The sequence below is a fragment of the Microchirus variegatus genome (assembly GCF_963457635.1).
Source record: "Microchirus variegatus genome assembly, chromosome: 18".
Taxonomy (NCBI): domain Eukaryota; kingdom Metazoa; phylum Chordata; class Actinopteri; order Pleuronectiformes; family Soleidae; genus Microchirus; species Microchirus variegatus.
The window spans coordinates 17202747-17224208 of NC_139819.1; the positions used below are offsets into that span (position 1 = coordinate 17202747).

At 44.5% G+C, this 21462-nt stretch overlaps 1 protein-coding gene across 1 annotated transcript in view; it reads left to right on the forward strand.

The window, feature by feature from the left end:
• The window catches only part of gak (cyclin G associated kinase), a gene marked incomplete at its 5' end in the record, with an annotated part of 37905 nt that overhangs the window by 4440 nt on the left and 12003 nt on the right, over nt 1–21462 (forward strand). The window contains 10 exons of the mRNA XM_083905219.1: nt 6936–6997; nt 7881–7940; nt 8347–8461; nt 12183–12325; nt 12493–12618; nt 13111–13200; nt 13650–13785; nt 14628–14740; nt 17884–17962; nt 18952–19069. Coding sequence (XP_083761345.1) covers nt 6936–6997; nt 7881–7940; nt 8347–8461; nt 12183–12325; nt 12493–12618; nt 13111–13200; nt 13650–13785; nt 14628–14740; nt 17884–17962; nt 18952–19069 — 1042 coding nt within the window. The remainder of the gene's footprint in view (nt 1–6935; nt 6998–7880; nt 7941–8346; nt 8462–12182; nt 12326–12492; nt 12619–13110; nt 13201–13649; nt 13786–14627; nt 14741–17883; nt 17963–18951; nt 19070–21462) is intronic.

A 21462-nucleotide genomic window follows, 5' to 3' on the forward strand; every position in this document is an offset into this window, starting at 1 on the left:
TAGAAATAAGTTTGGGGCAGAAACACTGAGCTTGTGGTATTTTTGAGCAAGGCACTTAAGCAGATGAGACATTGATGGCTGGAATGCTGTGGGTAATGTATTCATTATATTCAGACAGTGATTATTATGTCTATGCTGCAGTTTCGGGATAAAGCCATGTCATTCATTGTTGAAAGTTGAAACCTTATTTATATATATATATGTGTATATCATTTTCTGATATATCATTTTCTGATTTTTCTGTTTCTTTAATGTCAGTATTTTGTGGTTTATTTGCAATCACTGCATTTGAGAACATCCTAATTTCAAGGTTTGGGAAACGGCAATCATTTCTGAGATTTTACAGGACCAAGCAATTGGAGAAAATAATCAACAAGTTTAATGGATGATGAAAATAATCTTAAATTTAAGCCTGTGAAGCCTGATTCCACCACTCCACATGCTAGACACTTGCTGAGAGTGGAGTGTGTTTAGTTCTGCATTAATGTATATGTGCAAATGTACTGTAGAGTGGTCATCAGTAGTAATGTTCTTTTACTATTTGCTTGTAAGTTTTGTTTGGTTGGCTGTCCTGTGGAAATGGATATGCTATGCTGTTCTATTTCATCCTTACTGACCGCCAGAGGCGGTGCTTTAGCACTGAATGTATCCATCTTGCGCATGCGCAGGTCGAGTGTTTATACCAACAAAGTCACCCATGACCCCTGATGACGCCGGCTAGCCTATATCTTCCGGTGACATCAGAGGATCTGTTCCTTTTCATCTTCTCGCGTTGCAGGTAGACGCATGTCAGCGAACTCTAGCTGAATTACAGCGTTCATTGCCGCTTCGTCGCTGGTAGCCTTGCGACAATCTGTCGGAGCTGCGAGCTGCTCGCCCTCCAAGGGCTGCGACGAGCGGAGACGGAAGGTTCGTCCCGGTTCGCCGCGGACACTCCGAAAAAAGAAGTTTGGATCAGCCAACGCTACTACTGGCTGAGTATACTGAGATCTACTTTGTTAATATAATCGGTGACGGCGTTGTACGCTCCCGACATTTTCTGTTGTCACGGGCGCTAGCGGTTTAGCATCGCCTGCTTGAGCTAGCGTCTGTATAACCGGTACACAGTACCCGCTTTGTGTTGTAGTTATAAATCACGGGCGTTCTGTACGTCGGTGAAGCCAGCGTACTCGCTGCCGCTCCCGACATCAGTACTCCTGCCGTATCCGTGAGTAATCTTACAAGCGCTTACGGCTTTCTTTGTTTACTTTTACCAGGTCGGTGAAGACAGTGTGTGCACTCTCTCTCCCGACATTAAGTCTTTACGGCGCTAAAGGTTGATTACCTGACTTATCGCCTGTGTAATCGGTACACCGCCGGGGGTACCCGTCTTCAGTTAGTACTACCGCTACCCGTGAATAAACGTACATTACTGGTGTGTTTTCTACTTTTGACCGTTAGCCTTGAACAACCAATAAGCTAACCGTACTAAACGCCTGTTGGTGAAGGCAGTGTGTTCGCTCCCTCTCCCATCACAGGTGTATACACTACCCGAAGAGAAAGAGCAGTAACAGCAGCATATCGAGCTGCGTCTGCTCGGTGGTGACAGTCCGTATTCGGCGCAGCAAGCTGACCTTTGCTGGTGAAGGCAGTGTTCTCGCTCCCTCTCCCAGCATAGGCGGACGCCGTTGGCCTCATAGTAAGTGTGAAGAACCACTAACCCTACCTACATTAGGCCGTGCCACACCTGTTGGTGAAGGCAGTGTTCTCGCTCCCTCTCCCAGCATCTGTTGCTTCTCCCACTCTACAGCCGCCGACTGTCACCATGCTTGGGGACCACTCCTGTGTGACCTGTATGGCCTCCCTGCAGCCGGAGGACGGTCATGATAGGTGCCCTCCGTGCCTTGGCCTCGGACACCTGAGGGAGGGGCTGTCGGAGGATCCGTGCATGAACTGCAGCTTCATGCCCAGGGCAGTGCGGGTTGCCAGACTGGCTGAGGTTGAACACCTGCTGGGTCATGCTCCGGAACCGGACCAGCTGACCCCAGCCCAGCGACTGCCACCAGCACAGCCTAACCGACCTAAGCGTCGGGCTGCAGAGGCTGTGGGCGCCTCCTCTGGGAAGAGGGCTAAGGAGTCTAGACTGGCCTCCAAGGTGGACCAGTTGACAGAGGAGTTAAACCAGATGAAGACCTGGGACCAGTGCAGCGGACGTGGATGTTCCCGCTCCCCACACAATGTTCGAACCAGATGAGGACGTGCTCTCTGTGGCGGCTTCAGCCACCGAGTTCACAGACTATGGGGCAGACCTGGTTCCCCAGGATGCTGCCTCTCATGCCTCTGGGGGGAGCTCCTGTTCCTCAGCTCGCAGTCGCGGTGCTGGGTCAGGGGATGACTCCATGGGTGCCATCATTCGCATGGCCCTTGCCCGCCTGCAGGTGGATATCCCGCAGGCTCAACCGGCTCCCGCCAGTGCCTTTTTCAGGCGTGAACCAGCCCCTACCACCTTTACTGTGCCTCCGTCGGATGAATACCTGAGGGAGCTGCATGCATGCTGGAGAGATACCAGAGCGCACTCCCATGCAACAGCCGATGCCCGGGCCCTGGCAGCCATGCAGGACGCAGCCAAGTTCGGCTTGGCCCACATGCCTGCGGTCGAGCCAGCTATAGCGGCTCTCATCGTTTCACCCGATGAGGCTCTGAGACCGGACGCCAGATGCCCACGTCCCCAGTGTCGGGCTACAGATGACCTGCTCTCTAGGGCCTACGAAGCAGCAGCACGCATGGGACGCATTAGCAATTCCCTGTCCCATCTGATGCTGGCTCTCTCAGCATCCCTCCAGGAGGCTACGCTGGACTCTTCCATCCACAGCCTTAGCGATGCTTCTCTACAGGCGTTTGCCCTGGTGTCCAGAGAGCTGGGGCGCCTAATGTCCACACTAGTTCAGGCTGCCGCCAGGTGTGGCTGGCACAGTCACCTCTCACTGAGGCGTGCCGGAGAACCCTCCGCAGCATCCCGGTGGAACCTGGTGAGGTCTTTGGGTCAGCTGCCGTACAGGCGCTCGAGCGTACAGTTCAGGCCAGGCAGACTCGACAGCAGCTCTCTGGGCTTCACAGAAGTATGCCTCCTCCAGACAGGCCTAGGGTCTCTCCAGCTCCCCCCAGGCGCCACTCCCATCCACAGACTCTACCCAGTGGCTACCCCAGGTCTCGGCGACCGGTTTAACAGCCAGCTCAACGAGGGCCTCAGGCATTTCGAGCCCCCGAACGATTGCCCCCTAGATATCCTCAGACCTTCGACGCTGCCCGTCGTCCCCCCAGGGCCCCTAGAGGCCGGGGGACCAGGCGCTGAGAGTCTGGGGCCGGTCGTCTGCAGTTTTTTCCAGCAGCAGCTCAGCTACTGGGCTGCTTCCACCTCGGACCCCTGGGTGATTTCTACCCTAACCTACGGATACAAACTTCAGTTCCGACGCCGGCCCCCAAACCATGGCCGGGTCAAGATGACAATCATAGGCGACCCGGCAAAAGCCCGTGCCCTCAAACAGGAGTTGTCCGCCCTCCTGAACAAGGGTGCCATCGAACCAGTAGACCCCCTGTCATCGGGGGGTTTCTACTCGACCTACTTTCTAGTGGAGAAGAAAGATGGTGGACTCCGCCCTGTCCTCGACCTAAGGGGACTCAACAGGTTTCTGAAGGTCCTGAGGTTCCATATGCTCAGTACCGCAGAGGTTCTGCGTACTGTGGCCAGAGGGGAATGGTTTACCTTAATAGACCTGAAGGATGCATACTTTCATGTCCCCATAGCACCACATCACAGGCAATTTCTGCGGTTTGCTTTTCAGGGTTGCCATTATCAGTTCAAGGTGCTCCCGTTCGCCACGGGTGTTCACCAGATGTGTGGCAGCAGCCCTCTCAGCCCTGCAGTCGCAGGGCATGAAGATCCTGCCATATCTGGACGACTGGCTGGTCTGTGCACCATCCCGGTCTCAGGTGACCAGAGACACGGCGACTCTCCTCTCACATGTGGCCCAGCTCGGGCTCAGAGTGAACTTCACGAAGAGCTGCCTGGTTCCCTCACAGAGAACACTTTTCCTGGGGATGACCCTGGATGCCGTTGCCATGAGGGCCTATCCATCACCTCGGCGTGTAGACGATGTCCTCCGCCTCCTTCTCCTCTTTCAGAAGGGCCGCTGCTTGCGCTACGTCCAATATATGCGCCTCTTAGGCATGCTGACCGCTGCTGCCACTGTGGTTCCCCTAGGGTTGCTGTCACTACGCCCCTTCAGAGGTGGCTGAACAGTTTCCATTTAGACGCCAAGCGACACCGACACAGGATACTCAGGCCGTCACGGCGCTTTCTCATCGCTCTGGCCCCATGGAGGGAAAGATCATTTCTCCTCCAGGGCATGCCCATGGGCTCCATCGCATCCCGTCGAGAGACTGTCACAACAGATGCCTCCCTCACAGGGTGGGGCGCTGTGTGGCAGAACAGGACAGCTCGAGGCCTGTGGAACGCACAGGACCGCTTGGAACATATCAATGTCCTGGAGCTACGGGCAGTGCACATGGCGCTGCAGTTTTTTCTCCCATTCCTAGGAGGGAGGCATGTGCTGGAGCGGTCAGACAACGTCTCAACCGTCTCCCACATAAACCACCAGGGAGGAACCAGGTCCGCACGGTTGCTGCAGGTGTCCCAGGACCTCCTGTCGTGGGCGGCCCCCCGCCTAGCCAGCGTAAGGGCAATGTATCTGCCGGGGGAACTGAACTGGGCCGCAGACTCCCTGTCACGCTGCAAGCCTCCACCAGGGGAGTGGCAGCTTCACCCAGAGGTGGTGCTCAATATATGGGACGCGTTCGGCAGGGCAGAGGTGGATCTCTTTGCCACGGAAGAGTCGACCCACTGCCCCCTCTGGTTCTCACTGACGGAGGAAACCAGCCCTCTGGGTCAGGACGCTCTCGGCCACGATTGGCCAGAGAGTCTACTCTATGCTTTTCCACCAGTGCCTCTGATCCTTCAAATTTTGCAGAGGGTCCTCCAGCAGGGCCACAGGCTGCTACTGGTGGCCCCCTTCTGGCCAGGGAGGGCATGGTTTCCTCTGCTGCACAGGCTCTGCCACGGCTCACCGTGGCGTCTCCCAGACAGGTTGGATCTCCTGTCTCAGCTCGGGGGCCAGGTCTGGCATCCCGAACCTCATCGCCTCCAGCTCTGGGTTTGGCCACTGCAGGGCCCGACCCGCTGCTGGCAGAGTGTCCAGAAACCGTCCAACACACCATACTAAATGCGAGGGCGCCTTCTACCCGAGCACAGTACGAGAATAGGTGGAAACTGTTTTCTGCCTGGTGTTCAGACAGGGGTGAAGACCCTGTGCACTGTCCAATTACAAGAATTCTCGAGTTCCTACAGTCACTCCTGGACAGCGGACGGTCCCCTGCTACTCTGAGGGTCTACGTGGCGGCCATTTCCTCTAGACACACTCAAATCGGTGACAACACCGTGGGGTGCCACAGACTTGTGTCCCTCTTCCTAAAGGGAGCCCTGAGATTACAACCCCCAAGGGCAAAGAGAATCCCAGCCTGGGATCTGCCCCTGGTGCTGGATGCCCTGTGCCTGCCCCCCTTTGAGCCCCTGGCGCAGGCGGACTTGAAGTGGGTGTCTACTAAGACTGCCTTTCTCCTTGCTATCACCTCAGCAAAGCGTGTCGGGGAGCTACATGCTCTCTCTGTGAGCGACTTGTGTCTGAGGTGGAACCCAGATGGCTCAGGGGTCACTCTGTGGCCGAATACGGCTTTTCTTCCTAAGGTTCTGTCAGCGTCAAACCTTAACCGACCTATTCACCTGGCGCAGTTTATTCCCCCAGCAGGGGAGGAAAGGTCAGGACTTCTGTGTCCTGTCAGGGCCTTAAGAATCTATATAGATCTGACCACAAGCATAAGAAGTTCAGAACAGCTGTTCCTCTGTTACGGAGGCCCTAAGAAAGGCCATGCTCTTTCCAAACAGCGACTCTCGCATTGGATCGTGGATGTCATCACCCGGGCGTATAAAAACAGCGGTCGCCCCCTGCCAGCTGGGGTGAGGTGCCACTCTACGAGGGCCGTTGTTACATCATGGGCGGCGCTGCGCGGCGTGCCCCTGGGAGACATCTGTGATGCGGCATCGTGGGCATCACCAACTACCTTCTCCAGATTCTATCGGGTGAATGTGGCCACCCCCCACCCACTGGGTGTGGCCCTGCTGCCCGCCTCTAACGTTCCCTCCCACTGAGGTACGTACTGGCATTCCTCGTGACTTTGTTGTTATGGTCATCCAGTGCTAAAGCACCGCCTCTGGCGGTCAGTAAGGATGAAATAGAACGAAAGTTACGTATGTAACTACGGTTCTATGAATCCTGGATGACCGCCAGAGCGTTCTGTCACTCAGAATCCTCGTGGTTTCGCGAGAAGATTCTACAGGAACAGATCCTCTGATGTCACCGGAAGATATAGGCTAGCCGGCGTCATCAGGGGTCATGGGTGACTTTGTTGGTATAAACACTCGAACTGCGCATGCGCAAGATGGATACATTCAGTGCTAAAGCACCGCCTCTGGCGGTCATCCAGGATTCATAGGACCGTAGTTACATACGTAACTTTCGTTTCCTGTGTACTTTTAGATTTTTCTTGTCTAACACATCAAAAGGTACTAATGGCCAATGTAATGTTTTTACACAGGGATAATGTTTATATGTGCAGACGGCACTCGGCAGCATAAACCGTCAATTAAACCATGAAGATTCACTTATCTTGTTGCTTTAGTCCCCAGAAGACTGTCAAAATGAGCTTTTTCAGACATCAACATAACTTTGCTTTCTTTAGCCATGTCCAATGAGGTTTTCTTAGTCATTGAACATGGCTGAAATAATGGTTAACATTACATGAGTTTACAACAAATTGCATTCTCTCTGTTTTTCATTTCTCAGGTGGATTTGCTTTCGTGTATGAAGCTCAGGACATGAGCAGTGGTAAAGACTATGCTCTCAAGGTAAGATGAGTACACACACACACACAATGAACTGAATCAGGAACATTAGCTCTCTCCACATTGATATACAAGGTGTACATTGGCAAGCATTGGCAATTAACCCTGGTTGCTGGGCAACAAGACGACAAAACAACTTGTAGGAAATGTCCGCACATGTAATTACTCCTCTGAAAAAATGTTTTATTACCGAAACGTGATGATTTGGTCCCAAGAAAAGCAAATCAACAGCCAGTATTTTGAATGCAATAGATAGTGTTCACAGGTATTTGACACAGTGACACACTACACCACAGTGAATTTGAAGTGATAGTTCGGAATTTTGAACATAAGACCTATTTTCCAACTCAGCCGGTGTGATGGAGACGTCTGAAGACGTTTTCAAGAAATTTCATTCAGTTCTTCTAGTTGCAGAGTTTGTTGATGCTATGGCTAGCGCAAGTCAATGATACAAGTTAGCATGGCATTAAAACACTCATACCGACTCCACAGTGCTCCCGAGGCAAATCAATTGTAACGGCAGACTATCGATGTACATATCTGTGTTGATAGAATAATATTTGAAACAAAACTAACGTTGCATCGCATGAATTTTTGAGGGACTACTTTCTCAGCACTATACTTCCGGCAGCGGCGGACTGATTCCGCTGCCGGACGCGCTGCTGCTGCTGCTGAGACATAAATCCTTCAAAATTGCAAGGTTGGTTTTATATTATCAACTAGAAGAACTGAGTGAAATTTCTTGAAAACGTCTCCAGACGTCTCCATCACACCGGCTGAGTTGGAAAATAGGTCTTATGTCCAAAATTCTGAACTATCCTTTTAAGGCAAAACCATAAAGTTTAAGATTTAGGTTCAATTCCCTGTGTGTGTGTGTGTGTTTCAGAGGCTGCTGTCCAACGAAGAGGAGAAGAACAAGGAAATCATACAGGAAGTCTGCTTCATGGTATCCATTATCATTTTCAGACAGTGATGAAAAGACACTTTGTCTTCTTAAAATCTTATTTGAGCCTTTCTGTTTGATTAACTTAAACATTAATACGCTGTGACACATTCAGGTTACTTCACATAGCTCCATGGGAGTATCCTTTTGTTAGTACTGTTTATTGTCAACACCACACAATCCCACAGCATCAAACTCAGGAACTAAATTATATTTACAGTGTTAAACTTCATTATAGCGCTTATTTTGGATATTATATTGCTCTGTCCTTAAAGGTTTATGAGGCACAATACAAGGGTTTGGAAGGCACATGGTTTTTGCATCATGATGAAAAGCCTGACTGACCTGGGAACTGGTCTTAAGAGTGGTACTGCTATCCTGTGTGTTCCTTGACCTGTTGACTCCACAGAAAAAACTGTCTGGTCATCCCAACATGGTTCAGTTCTGCTCTGCTGCCTCCATCAGCAAAGAGGAGTCTGACACCGGACAGGCCGAGTTCCTGATCCTCACTGAACTGTGTAAAGGTACATACGCACGCACACACACTCAGAATGTTTCTATGCATGTTTACATTGCCCCGGGCCAGTATACAAGCACTAGTGGGCAATCATTTTATTGAATGACGTGTGTCTGCCTCTGTTTCACTTGGGGATGAAACGCTTCAGCTTTTTCGTATTAGAATTTGTAGTTGTATTATCTTTTAAAGGGCACATATTATGCAAAATTCACTTTTTAATCATTTAAATCCTTATAGATCCTTATATAAAGCCTTACTCTGTAGGCCCTATCAGTCGGCAAAGTGTGTCATGTTTTTGTACAGGAGTCAGTCTAAGTACAGAACCTGATTTTGACTTCCGCACTCATTGGGAACATGCACTAAATTCCCGGAATTGTTGTCTCGCGGGGCTCACTTTTGCAAATGCTAACTGCTGTTAGCTCCCAGTAGCCTCTGTGGCTGATGTCATATCCTGTCCCTTAAGTTTGTTTTTACTTTTTTTTTTAAGGTGGACCTAAAGAGATACTACTAAATAGAGCGTTCTGAGGGCTGTTTTGTCAGCAGTCCTGTCGGCATGGGCGGGCATTGGGGGGCCGTGCTCGCCCACAGAGTCAGCCGTGCCAGCCATGGGATTTTTATACACAGTCTATGGCTGGAAGCTGTTTATTTTATTTGGGTTTTGTTTTTTACATCGGAGTGGCCAACTCTCTATTATATCTATCATGGTTTTTGTCCATCATACAATTCAACCAATCCAACCAACGAACGAAGGCAACATGCTGGCCAATTACAGGTGGTGGAGGCGGGGCACCGATGAGATGGTACGCTGTTAGCACTTGATGTTTATGGTCGCAGTTGCTCATAGAGTGGCTTGTTAGCAGTGTGTTCAAAATGGATATCCGTCATTTAAAAAAAAAAAAATAGAATACGCGGACTAGAAGTGACGACGCGAACGGGAGTGAACAGGAAGCAGCGCCATTCACTTCTACTGGATGTAGTCACTGTCTCTCTCACTGTCTGTTACGTGTAGGCAGAAGGGTAACACTGCTTTGTGGTGCTCCTTGTGCTCCATAGCTGCTGTAGCTACCTCTCCCATGCTTTATTGGATAAATGGACACAGCACGACGCTATTTTTAAAAAATCTATATTTTTTGTAGATTTTGTGATGAACTGCCTCTTTTTAGTAAGGGCAAAATAACACACAATCACAATCTCAAGCCTATTTTATCCACTTCTGATCGTTGTAGCTTGACAAAACATAAAGAGTCTTCCAGTGTTTTCAAGTTCTTCTAGTTGTGCTTTCCTCAAGCAGGCTCGATTAGTATATATTTCGATAAGCTTGTATTTGTATCTATTTTTGTGCTAATATTTTTTGTTAAAGTCATAAGTACATTCATGGAAACAAACAAAAACAGCCACAGATAGAATCATGTATATTTTTGGTGTGATCACTTTGCATTACAAAATTCTGCGGGACCTCAACGTGACGGGAAACGGTCCAAAAGAAGAGTGTAAATTATATTTGAGAGACAATTTTCTCAATATTTATACTTCTCCTTTCTCTTTCTTCGCTGCTTACACATTCAACAGACTGCAGTGATGCAAGTCTGACTCGTCAGTCCCAATTACTAGTTCCTTTAACTCGAAAGCATTTGTGATGACACGGCTTCCTGTCTGCTTCCTTTCCACTTCCTGTTCTGCTTCCTGTCTGTTCATTTTCATTCATTTTTTTTGTTTTCATGCTCAAAAACCAAGCATCACTTTACTGCCACCCTGAAAAAATATCAAATCATAATACATTTTATCGTAAATTCTCTATGTATGTGTACGGCGGAGGAAATAAGTATTTGATCCCTCACTGATTTTGTAAGATCATCCACTAACAAAGAAATGAACAGTCTATAATTTTAAAGGTAGGTTTATTTTAACAGGGAGAGACAGAATATCAAAAAGAAAATCCAGAAAATCACATAAAACAAAAGATTTAAATTATTTTGCAATTCATTGAGTGAAATTTGTATTTGACCCCCTATCAAAACATTACTTAGTACTTGGTGGAGAAACCCTTGTTGGCAAATACAGAGGTCAGACGTTTCTTGTAGTTCATCACCAGGTTTGTACACTCATCAATCTCAGGAATTTTGGACCACTCCTCTTTGCAGATTTCTCCATCATGGGAGATAGATAAAGTATGTGAAAATATAAATGTAAAGAACAATAAAATACTGTAAATAACTTTTTAAAAAACATATACAAACTTAGTAAAAATAATTACTAACCCTAACCCATAATTCCTCATCAGTACCTTTGAAGCATTGCTTCTACTAGTTAGCGTTAGCGTCAGCTAGCATTCTGACGCTAATGTTAAGTCCGTGTCCCCGTCAGTTAGACAAAGCAACTGTTCAGTAACAGCAGTCATTTACTGTTAATGTTATGATTATATCATTATCTGCACCAGTAGTGCCATTTGCAACTGTGTGTCTTTCTTTCATTGTCATCCTCTTTTTTTCTTCCTCGTCGATAACTCCTCTTCATTTTCCTTCAGCTTCATTTACAACTTGCAGAACGATAACTTCACACAGGTTAACGTGAGGTGATGTGGGGCCTCGTTAGGGGGGTTTCCTACTGAGATATTGCAAATCAACCATTGTTGTTTAAGCTAGACGGGGATGTGGCTGCTCACTGATGCATTAAGGCAACAGCCCTCAGGCTCTGAGTGTCGGGTGCCCCCTATCAGCTCGGGGCCCCAAGCAGATGCCTGCCTTGCCTGTTCATAAACTGCATGTAGCGCAATGAAAGTGAGGAAGTGTGTTAATGCGTTAATTCCACAAATTAATCATCCTGCATTAACGCGATAATTTTGACAGCCCTAGTATATATATATACATATATACGTGTGTGTGTGTGTGTGTGTGTGTGTGTGTGTGTGTGTGTGTGTGTGTGTGTGTGTGTGTGTGTGTGTGTGTGTGTGTGTGTGTGTGTGTGTGTGTGTGTGTGTGTGTGTGTGTGTGTGTGTGTGTGTGTGTGTGTGTGTGTATATATATGTGTGTGTGTATATGTGTGTATGTATATGTATATATATATATGTATATGTGTGTATATATATATATATACGTATATGTATATGTGTGTATATATATATACATATATGTATATGTGTGTGTGTTTATATATATATATATATATATGTATATGTGTGTATATTTATATATATATGTGTGTGTGTATATATATGTATATGTGTGTATGTATGTGTGTATATATATATATATATATACACACATATGTATATGTGTGTATATTTATATATATATATGTATGTATATATGTGTATATATGTGTATACATATATATATATAAATATACATATGTGTGTATATATATATATGTGTATACATGTGTATATATATGTATATGTGTATATATGTGTATACATGTGTATATTTATGTATATATATAGCTTGGGTGAGAAATAGCTCTTCAAAAAACCCTTTTAACTGGAAATAAATGCAACAAACCTGGACACGTTCACTGATATTATGAAGTAACATTAATTATTTTTTTTACATGACACAAGGCTTCCCCTTTTATCTGTCTTATAGCTACTTCTAAAAATCCACCAGACATCATCAAAATAAGAGTCCATGTTAATTATCTTGTTATACATGGGTGTTATTTTCGCTTTCACAATTTCAGTCTCATGGCTTTTCATTGATTTATTTTGATGATCATTTTATCTCCTGCCTCAGGTCAGCTGGTGGACTTTATAAAGCGGGTCGAGCAGAGGGCTCCCCTGTCATGTGACACCGTACTCAAAGTCCTCTACCAGGCGTGTCGCGCCGTGCAGCACATGCACAAACAGAAACCTCCAGTCATACACAGAGACCTCAAGGTTTGTCTGTCCTGGATACTTAAGAGTGACCGAAAGTGTCCATAATATACAGTATTTGTGAATAATTTCATGAACTGAAACATCCGTGCATGACTGGTTTCTATCATATAGATAAGGTGAGATTAAAAGCATGTCACTTGATGATGCTTTGTTTTGATGCGTTGCAGATTGAGAACCTCTTGATTAGTAACCAGGGCACCATCAAGCTTTGCGACTTTGGCAGCGCCACCATCGTGTCACATTACCCCGACTACAGCTGGACAGCACAGAAGAGATCCATGGTGGAGGATGAGGTGCGCACACTATTAAACTCACACCGATTACAAAGCACAGCTTCTTATTTTTAATCCATATCTCTATTATGTAACTAATCCAGTTAACAATGAGAGTCGTTTCTTCAACTGAGGGGAAAAACATGTCTGACAGTGTGAGATATTGGACAGGAACCAGAAATCTGAAATCAAATTAACAGCTGGAGATCCTGGAAGGTCTGATCAATCAGGTTAATTATATTAATACTCCAGCCACACACAGAAGCGTTGCTGCTGATGACCTCATGATGCAGGACCCCAGAGATCTCAATTTAATATCCATCGGGGAACTGCTGGACAGTTCCTTGATAAACTAATGGAAGCTATTTAGATATATATGTGGGAATATGGAATACTTGTACCTGTTATGATACATTTCTAGTTTAAAATATATTTTTTTTCTTCAATTATTAACATTGTTAATTGGAAGTGATCCAAAAGCTTTGCTTATTTTGTTTTTCTGTTTGCTCGTAGATCACAAGGAACACAACTCCAGCATATAGAACACCAGAGATGATCGATCTCTACTCCAACTTTCCGATCAATGAGAAACAGGACATCTGGGTTGGAGCCTTTGCTTTTGTTACTTTTATTCTGTTGTTGTCTATGAAAACAATAGTGCTGAGGTCAAACATGTTACATGAGATTAAACCGGCCTTGTCTATAAGTCAGCATAATATCACAATAATTATCACACTATAATTTTCTTTCATGTAACATTTATCGACAGATTATTTCTTCTATTTATGGTGTATTTACTGCAGTAATCACTGGTGATGTGATGTGTTGATAACCTCTTGGCAATATTACCCAGGTCTTGAAACATCATCACATCAACATAACATATCACACCAGACATCTATCACAAAAGCACAATGACTTTTCAGAAATGTTTTAGACCGGTTAAGCTAGTTTTCTGTCAATAAGAGACACGCGCAAACAGTCAGTCCTGTTTTTGAAAGGTGACTCAAGACGTTATTTATAGCTTGCTTTTTTTCTTCTGGTCCACGTAGGCCCTGGGATGTATCCTCTACCTGTTGTGTTTCAAGCAGCATCCCTTCGAAGAGGGCGCCAAGCTGCAAATCGTCAATGGGAAATACTCCATCCCTCAGAACGACGTCAAGTACACTGTGTATCACGAACTCATACGTACGTACAACCCGGCCCTCTGCTAGTTCGTTATCCGTCAGTCTTGTCACCACAAGCAGAATATACTTTTCTTTTTTGTTCACTGTGACTGGTGCCGTATGTGTGTGACTACTAGGGATGGGAATTTCACACATTTTTAGAGTCGATTGTCGAGGTCCACGTGTCGAATTCTTGTTCGACTTTTTTTTTTTTTTTTTTTTTTTTTTAAACAACAGCAGCAATGCGGGTGTGTAAACTATTCTACAGTGTACTACTTTATTTTAGGCTCAAAAACATGGCTGTAATGTCCATTATTAACCATCAGAACAGCGATAATTAAAATGAGGGGCAAAAAAAAAGCAGACTCTCCGCTGGAACGCGTGTGTCGCCACTCACAAGACGATTCAGGTTTTTGAGCCTGCGCTCGTTAGGTGTCCACCAGAGTGAAGTACAGTGATCTTGACTGGGTGAGATGCCGTCTTCATTTGTGTAGCGCTTGTGTTATGTCACCCACTCCCGTCCTAAACTTAAGCGCAACCTCGTTCGCACTGCACGCACACACACACACGATTGGACGCGCACAGCCACTCGAGACCACGCACCATCATGTGAGAGCGCAGGGAGCCTGGACAGCAGGATCACCTTTTCGTGCACAGCTTCTTTAACCTCCATGGTCATGAACTTTACGTGTTTGTGACACTTCGACTTTTTTTACTATAAATTTTTTTGTCGAGGTGCGCACGTGTCGATTGTCGATCGATTTGTCGACAAAAGAGTCCCATCCCTAGTGACTACTATGAAAATAGTATAAGGGTATTTTAATGTTCCGCATTAAATTGTCTTCCTTGCTTCCTTCGCACAAGGTTCCATGTTGAAGGTGAACCCAGAGGAGCGCCTGTCTATCACAGAGTTGGTCAACCAGCTCCAGGAGATAGCAGCAGCACGCAACGTCAACCCCAAGTCTCCCATTACAGAGGTAGGCGTGTGCAGCGCTATATACAGAGGTGTTATAAATGACGTCTTCTTCACTGCCCGGTAGTTAGTTGGTAGTCCATAATGAACATTTGATCTCTATTTAAATTACCCTCTCCCTGAATATGGCAAAACGTTACACATTTGAGAGAATATCAGCTCTTAAAACTTGGGTCTGTGTTTTGTTTCTGAAACATTTGTGGACATGCTGATCACAACATTCATATAATATTATGGTTGTCTGGGGGGGGGGGGGGGGGAGAAGCTGTATCTGTAGCTATACTGTAGTATACAGCCAATGTGGAATGATCACTCAACGCATTGACCATTGAAACAGAGACGATAGCCAGAAGTTGGCATGCGAGTGATGGGGACATAATTTCCAGTTCCACCACATTTTCAATCTTTGTCGTGTCATTTCCAGTTGTTTTACAATTTTAGACGATAGCAGGTACGTTTTTAACAAAGAGCAAAAGATAAATTGACACCTTGTTTAGAACGTTCCTCCTACAATGAAATTAACTTAAAGCTCACATAGAGTGTTCCTGTTGCACATAAATGTTAGTTATGGAGGTCTACTTACATATATTAACTTGTTTTTATGGTCAAAAACCTCCTAGTTGCTGTAAACGAGCCGATTGAAATCCTCTTTTCTGACGCTATTTGTCAGCCGCGATATTTCAGAGTGAACTTTCACCCCCAGAAGACAGAGTCTTGTGATTGGCCAATACTATTCAGCACACCCGCTCTCAGAAGCGCAGCTCCCCCCTCTGGAGCTGTGTGCACTGCTAGTCATTATCAAAACATTGTTTTAACAGTGTTTAAAAATAGCTTCTTCACGACTCCCCGCCGCAGTCCCTTTTATGACTTTGACCTGGAGTCAGACCCAGAGTCAGAAGACACTGTCGCTCGTGAAACACCTCCATAACGGACGTTATTCTTCTTCTGCTGTTCAATGTACGCAACCGGATGTGCCCGGACTAGTGCCCGGAGCAGGAGGATCTGTTGTTCAGGAGAACCGCTGTTTATGTAACTATAAAGGGATTTTCAGAGATCTCGCTGAGCCCCGAGATTACAATAAACACAGCGTTCTCAGCAATGGCTGAATTGTTTGTTTCGAAACTTCAGGGCTTCTTAAACAAGGTAATGACGTAGATACACACCAAAAACACAGCGTTAATAGGAACTTCCGGTCGAGTTCCGCTTTAACATAAATGAATAAGAATTGTGAGGATGTGGCTTTTGACTTTGTGCTTACATGTGCTATTAACATTCATTTTCAGTGATCCAGTCACATGTGGATATCACTTAGTTCGACTGTTCACATGGAGATGCATCTCCTGTGACATGAGTTCAGATCTGGCCTCCGCTGCCCTTTATTCAAAAACACACTGACGTCATGTTTGTTTGCGGCGACAAAATTATTCACCAAGTCTGAATGTACATGTGGTGAGTTTTACAGTGTGTTGTAGTGTAGTTTACGTTGATTTATGTAGTTTGAGTTGCACATCCGATGCACATCCACAGTGTCTGCGACTTCACAGCACATCCACAGTGTCTGTGACTTCACAGCACACTCGTATGCTCTCAAATTGCTGATGCGGTTACACACTCGCAGACATGCACTCGGTGGCCGCTACAAAGGAGTCTGTATTCTCTCCTCCCAGCTGGCATCATGGTCCTAATGGGTCCAAAGAAGCAGTGAGACAGAGAGGTGGAAGATAGCAACACTTCATTCGTGCATCAGTCTTCAGTCCTAGTCGCTCAGTATATTTATATGACATTTGAAATAAACAAAGCATTGTTTGGAGTTGGACTCAAGCTGGCCTGGACACTATGGTCATGCAGCACAGTTCACCCTTCCCCCGTTAACACCCAGAAACTATAGAACAAGCCTGTACACAGAGAAATAAAACAATTGTGACAAAAGCATGGCAACATTCAGCTCCAGTACCATTTTTAGAGTGATGAGTCCATGCTAACACTTAGCCACATGCTAAGCCAGAAACTGGCCTAATGCAAACAAGTGGAAGTTGATCATATTCCCTACTGGGACAATTGCAGTAGTCCAATAGAACGGCATAGTCGAGCTACACCCATAGCGTGGCTATGAAATGAATGATAGTTATGGCTATCATCCTACTGACCGTAAAGGCATCTTTTCATTAACCACCTGGAGCACAGAGGAGCTGTGGATGACTTAGTCACAGCTTTTTAAGATTTTATGATCCCGGTTCTTCCACCTGGAATACTCCACCACATATGTTGTCTATCTTAAACTGATTTCAACATAAAATACATTGATGTGAAACAACTTTCTGGTCTGAAATATGTGCCTGATTCCTGTGTGAAAGAGTCGGTGCGACGTCAGTATCTCAGAATACTTTTATCTGCTTCGGAGCAAATTAATCATTAGAGGCACAGAGCTCTCCTCCACATCTGAACCAGTGTCTTTACCAAACGGAATTCAGATAAGGCTGCTAACTGTGTGGAGCACGGAGGCAGATTTGCCAATTGCTGATCTGATTAAGATTGAAAAGGGGTGTTTCACTGCTGCACATAAGAAGATTAGAAGCCTTCGTCTCCTCCCTCGCTCTCTGTTGCTTTTCCGACACCGACATATGGAGAGGCAGACTGTGGGGTGGAACAAAGAGGGAAGAGATTGCCAATCTTCTGCCAAAGATGTGTAATACTGACAGGGGAATACGATAGATGCGAGGAAGAGAGACACTGATTGCAACGATTTGATCCAACACATGGAACGAGTTCTTTAACATGACTTCTTTTTTCTTTTTTTTTGAACTGGTGATTTTAGACTAATGGACAGAAATGAGACCTGTTGCTTGACTCTTGGGATATTTTCCTCTGTTTGTGGACCCTTATTTTCTACCTTATTTTCTAGTTTTTATTCTTTACTGGGACATTGAGGTGGTAATTTGAATAACGAAAAAGAGGAGTGCTGTTTTTAAAGGATCTTTTCTCATGCTCCTCCTCGTTGAAAGACAAACGTTTGGTTTTTTCAGTTTTAGTTTTTTTTTTTCAAGTATTTAGCTTGTGTGTCGTTTTAACTTTGTTGACCTACTTGTCACGATGTTAAGTGCATACTACTGTTGGCGTCCGGTGTATGACGGCTATGAATGTCTGCAGCTGCTGGAACAGAATGGAGGTTTTGGTAACAATGGAGCACAGCCGCCAATGCAGAGCCACAATATCCACAACAATGCAGGTAAGGGTTAACATTATCTGTCTTTGAATGACAATGCAATGCTTGCTGTGGGTTTAGGGCAGTGTTGTTTTGTTCTTTTTAGCGATTGTTGGTTTGTGTGTCTTTTGCATCTCTTTGTTAAACTACACTTTGGGACAATATTTAACAACTATATGCTTTTCTGAAGAACCTATAACCCTAACTTTGTTTTTGCAAAATTTGCAAAATTTTGTTTTTCAAGTGGGACAAATCAACTTATTTTCAGTTCTTCATAACCATGTGGCACTCCCAACTTTATTATAGAAAGTCAATTCATTTCTGCTTTGTCATCTGTGTGCAGAATAAATATACTAAAACAGACTCCAGGAAAACTAGACAGCCCCTGGAAATGTTAGGTCAAAATAAAGCAGTGCGACTTTGAAAAGAGCTCTGAGATAAAAGTGCCAATGATATATTCACTAAATTCAGTTTCACTGCAAAATTGTTTGTGGAAGAAAGCTCACCCCCGCTGTACTGTATCTAGGGCCATGTGGTCCTGAGCAGTGAGTCAGTCGATCATTTGTTAGCCACAGTGGTCCATACAAACGTGTTTGATGTTGAAATTACAGCCAGAGCCTTTGAGTGGACGGTTATAAAATAATGATGGCACTATGGTGGCAAAAGAAAATGTGATTTCTGATTTTCTTGTGTTTCTATATGAATGCATGTGCAGTTGACTGTCGTCCACTAAGAGGATTTCTGCCATTTCACTCAACCATCTGTTGAAAGGCAGAGAATGTTTGCTTCTTCCTGTGCGAGCAGCTCCAGTTGTCCCGTCTGTACTTCCTGAGTCAATCAGAGTCATCATGTGCCTGTTAACATCAGGCTGCTCATTAGATCATTTTAATTTGAAAATATTATACATCCTGCTTTCTGCTTTATTATGTTGAAGCTATGAACTTGTCTGCAAATATGTGTATAATATTTAGTTTTCTCTTCTTTCTTTTTTTTTTATTCAATATTGCTTTTAGGCATGTATGATCCTGATCAGTCAGGCAGTGGCCTGTTTGATATCTTAAAAGGAGGAACTGAGCGCTTCCTGACCAACATAAAGGACACGTCCTCCAAGGTCATCCAGTCAGTAGCCAGGTAGGATGCTCCAACTTTGCTACCATGAAGATTGCTGTTGTATTTTTTCACACATCATCTAGTTTTCACACTGAGTGTGCCACCCCCCCCCCCCCAAAACAAACAAACAAACTGAGACTTGCAGTATTTTCCCCCTACATATTTTTCAAATGTGTTGGTGGTCTGATCTAATTAAAACCAGCTTTTAGCTTTTTTTTTAGCAGATTTTTCAGCTTCTTAATTGTGAATATTTTCTGGCAAATAAATCATTAAACATCGGAGATCATCAGGTTCAGGAAACCCAATTCAAGATTTTCTGACATTTTATGGACCGAATAAATACTCAAAATACTTTGATCGAGGAAATAAGATTCATCGATTATGAAAATGCAATCACATTGCAGCTCTAGTGTCATGATTCCCGTAATGGTGCATTTTTGGTTGCCAAAAGGGTAAATTGGACATTTGGCTGAATTTCTGCTAATCTACATTCACACATTAACATTTTACAATGCCACCACCATGTTTGTGGTCCTGTCAGTTACATATCAGGCATCCATGAAAACTTTAAAGGGGACATATTATGCAAAATAAACTGTTTAATCATTTAAATCCTTATATTTGGGGCTCTGGAGGCCCTATCAGTCAGCAAAGTGTGAAAAAAGATGACTCACTCATGTTTTTGTGGTCCTCCTCAGTCTAAGTACAGGAGATAAAACATGCAATGTTGACTTCTGCACTCATTGGGACGTCACAATGCGCTAAATTCCTGGAATTGTTGTCTCGCAGAGCGCCGCTTTGTCCTACACAAACTTCCAGCCTCAGAGGATTTATCTGTCCAGTGGATACATGTTATATATGACAGCAATGTGACTGCTCGAGCCAGCAAATGATCACTTTTCCAAATGCTAACTGCTGTTAGCTCCCAGTAGCCTCTGTGGTTGATGTCATTTCCTGTCCCTTAAGTTTAGTTTTACTTTTTTTTAAGGTGGACCTAAAGAGATACTACTAAACAGAGCATTCTGAACAGGGCTGTTTTGGTAGGGTGATTGAACTGCTGTGGTGCTTCATTCTTATGGTATTTTGACCAAAGCATGTCACAGACGGTTGCATAAACTCTATGTTGTGATTGTCAGTGATCGTTATTATTGACTTGTTAACTGTCATAAAACATTTTTGATACTGGCTGTCTGACGTGAAATTCCCCCTTTATTTGATTCACTTGATACAACACACCAGATTATTTGACTTAACATCACTTGACTTATGATGGACTATGTTAGGCCCACTGTTTACATCTGTAAATGTGGTTCTTCTGTAGACGGATATCATATATGATGTATTCTTGTTTTGAAATATGTTGATTTCCAATAATTGCTGTATATTAGTGTTCTTTTGGACCCTGCATTTATTGCGTTACCCTGCAATTTTCCATCCCTCCTGAGCAGTGTGCCCTGTACAGCTACTCTGTCCCTCTCTGTAAACTTAAATGTTTCATTTGATTTTTCTATCATCACTTTGTTCCATTTGTTTGGTTGTTTTGTTTATTTTTTGTTGTTTTCTTTTCTCTGTCCCAAACCCTCATGGTCCCAATATGTGTCCATCACCTAGCAACCCCAGGTAAATATGGGCCAGTGGAGTGCATCAACTCAGGCGTTGCTCTGTGTGTGTTCTTTCCACAGTTTGTGTTTGACTTGTTTGAAAAAAACTAGTCTGCGCATTAATTGTGCTGTGTCCGTCATCACAGCTTGCTGATTCTAACATCACACTTTCAGTCATCGATTTGGATGAATGGAAAGTACGACAACATTTCTTAGCTACAGTGTCCTGAATGAATGTGTGAACAAATGAATGAATGCTTGCTAAATCACCATTTCAGCAACATCTGTGTGTGTGCTATTAACACAATTAGTGAGTGTAATCAGCATGTAACTCAATATAATACATTTTTAACTATACAGTAGGAATCACTCTGCATTGTTTTTTCTTGCTGCCATCATTGTTCCAATATGATTTATTTGCTACAGGATTTCTAATTTCTCCGAAAATGAACTGTTGATACTTAACATGACAGAGCTATTGGCACCAAGGTTGCTTCTAGTAGTATTCCAATGAGACACCATGCATATTCTGAATCCTTCTTTAAAGACTCGGAATCAACATTGAACTGTGGACTGTCTTAGTTAGGCTACTCCTGACCTATGTACAAATAGGCTACACGATTTTAACAGACTAGTGCAGTGCCTGTAGGAAGTATGTATTCCTATAGTGGGAGCTGAAGAAGTTTTTTCAGTTATGGTAATGCATGATAAGGAACTCAAGTTTTTTTTTAATTTTCGATTAGCATTGCTGACAGTTACAAAACAGCTAGCTACGCTAATGCTAATCGAACATTTAAAAAATTGCGTTGTGTC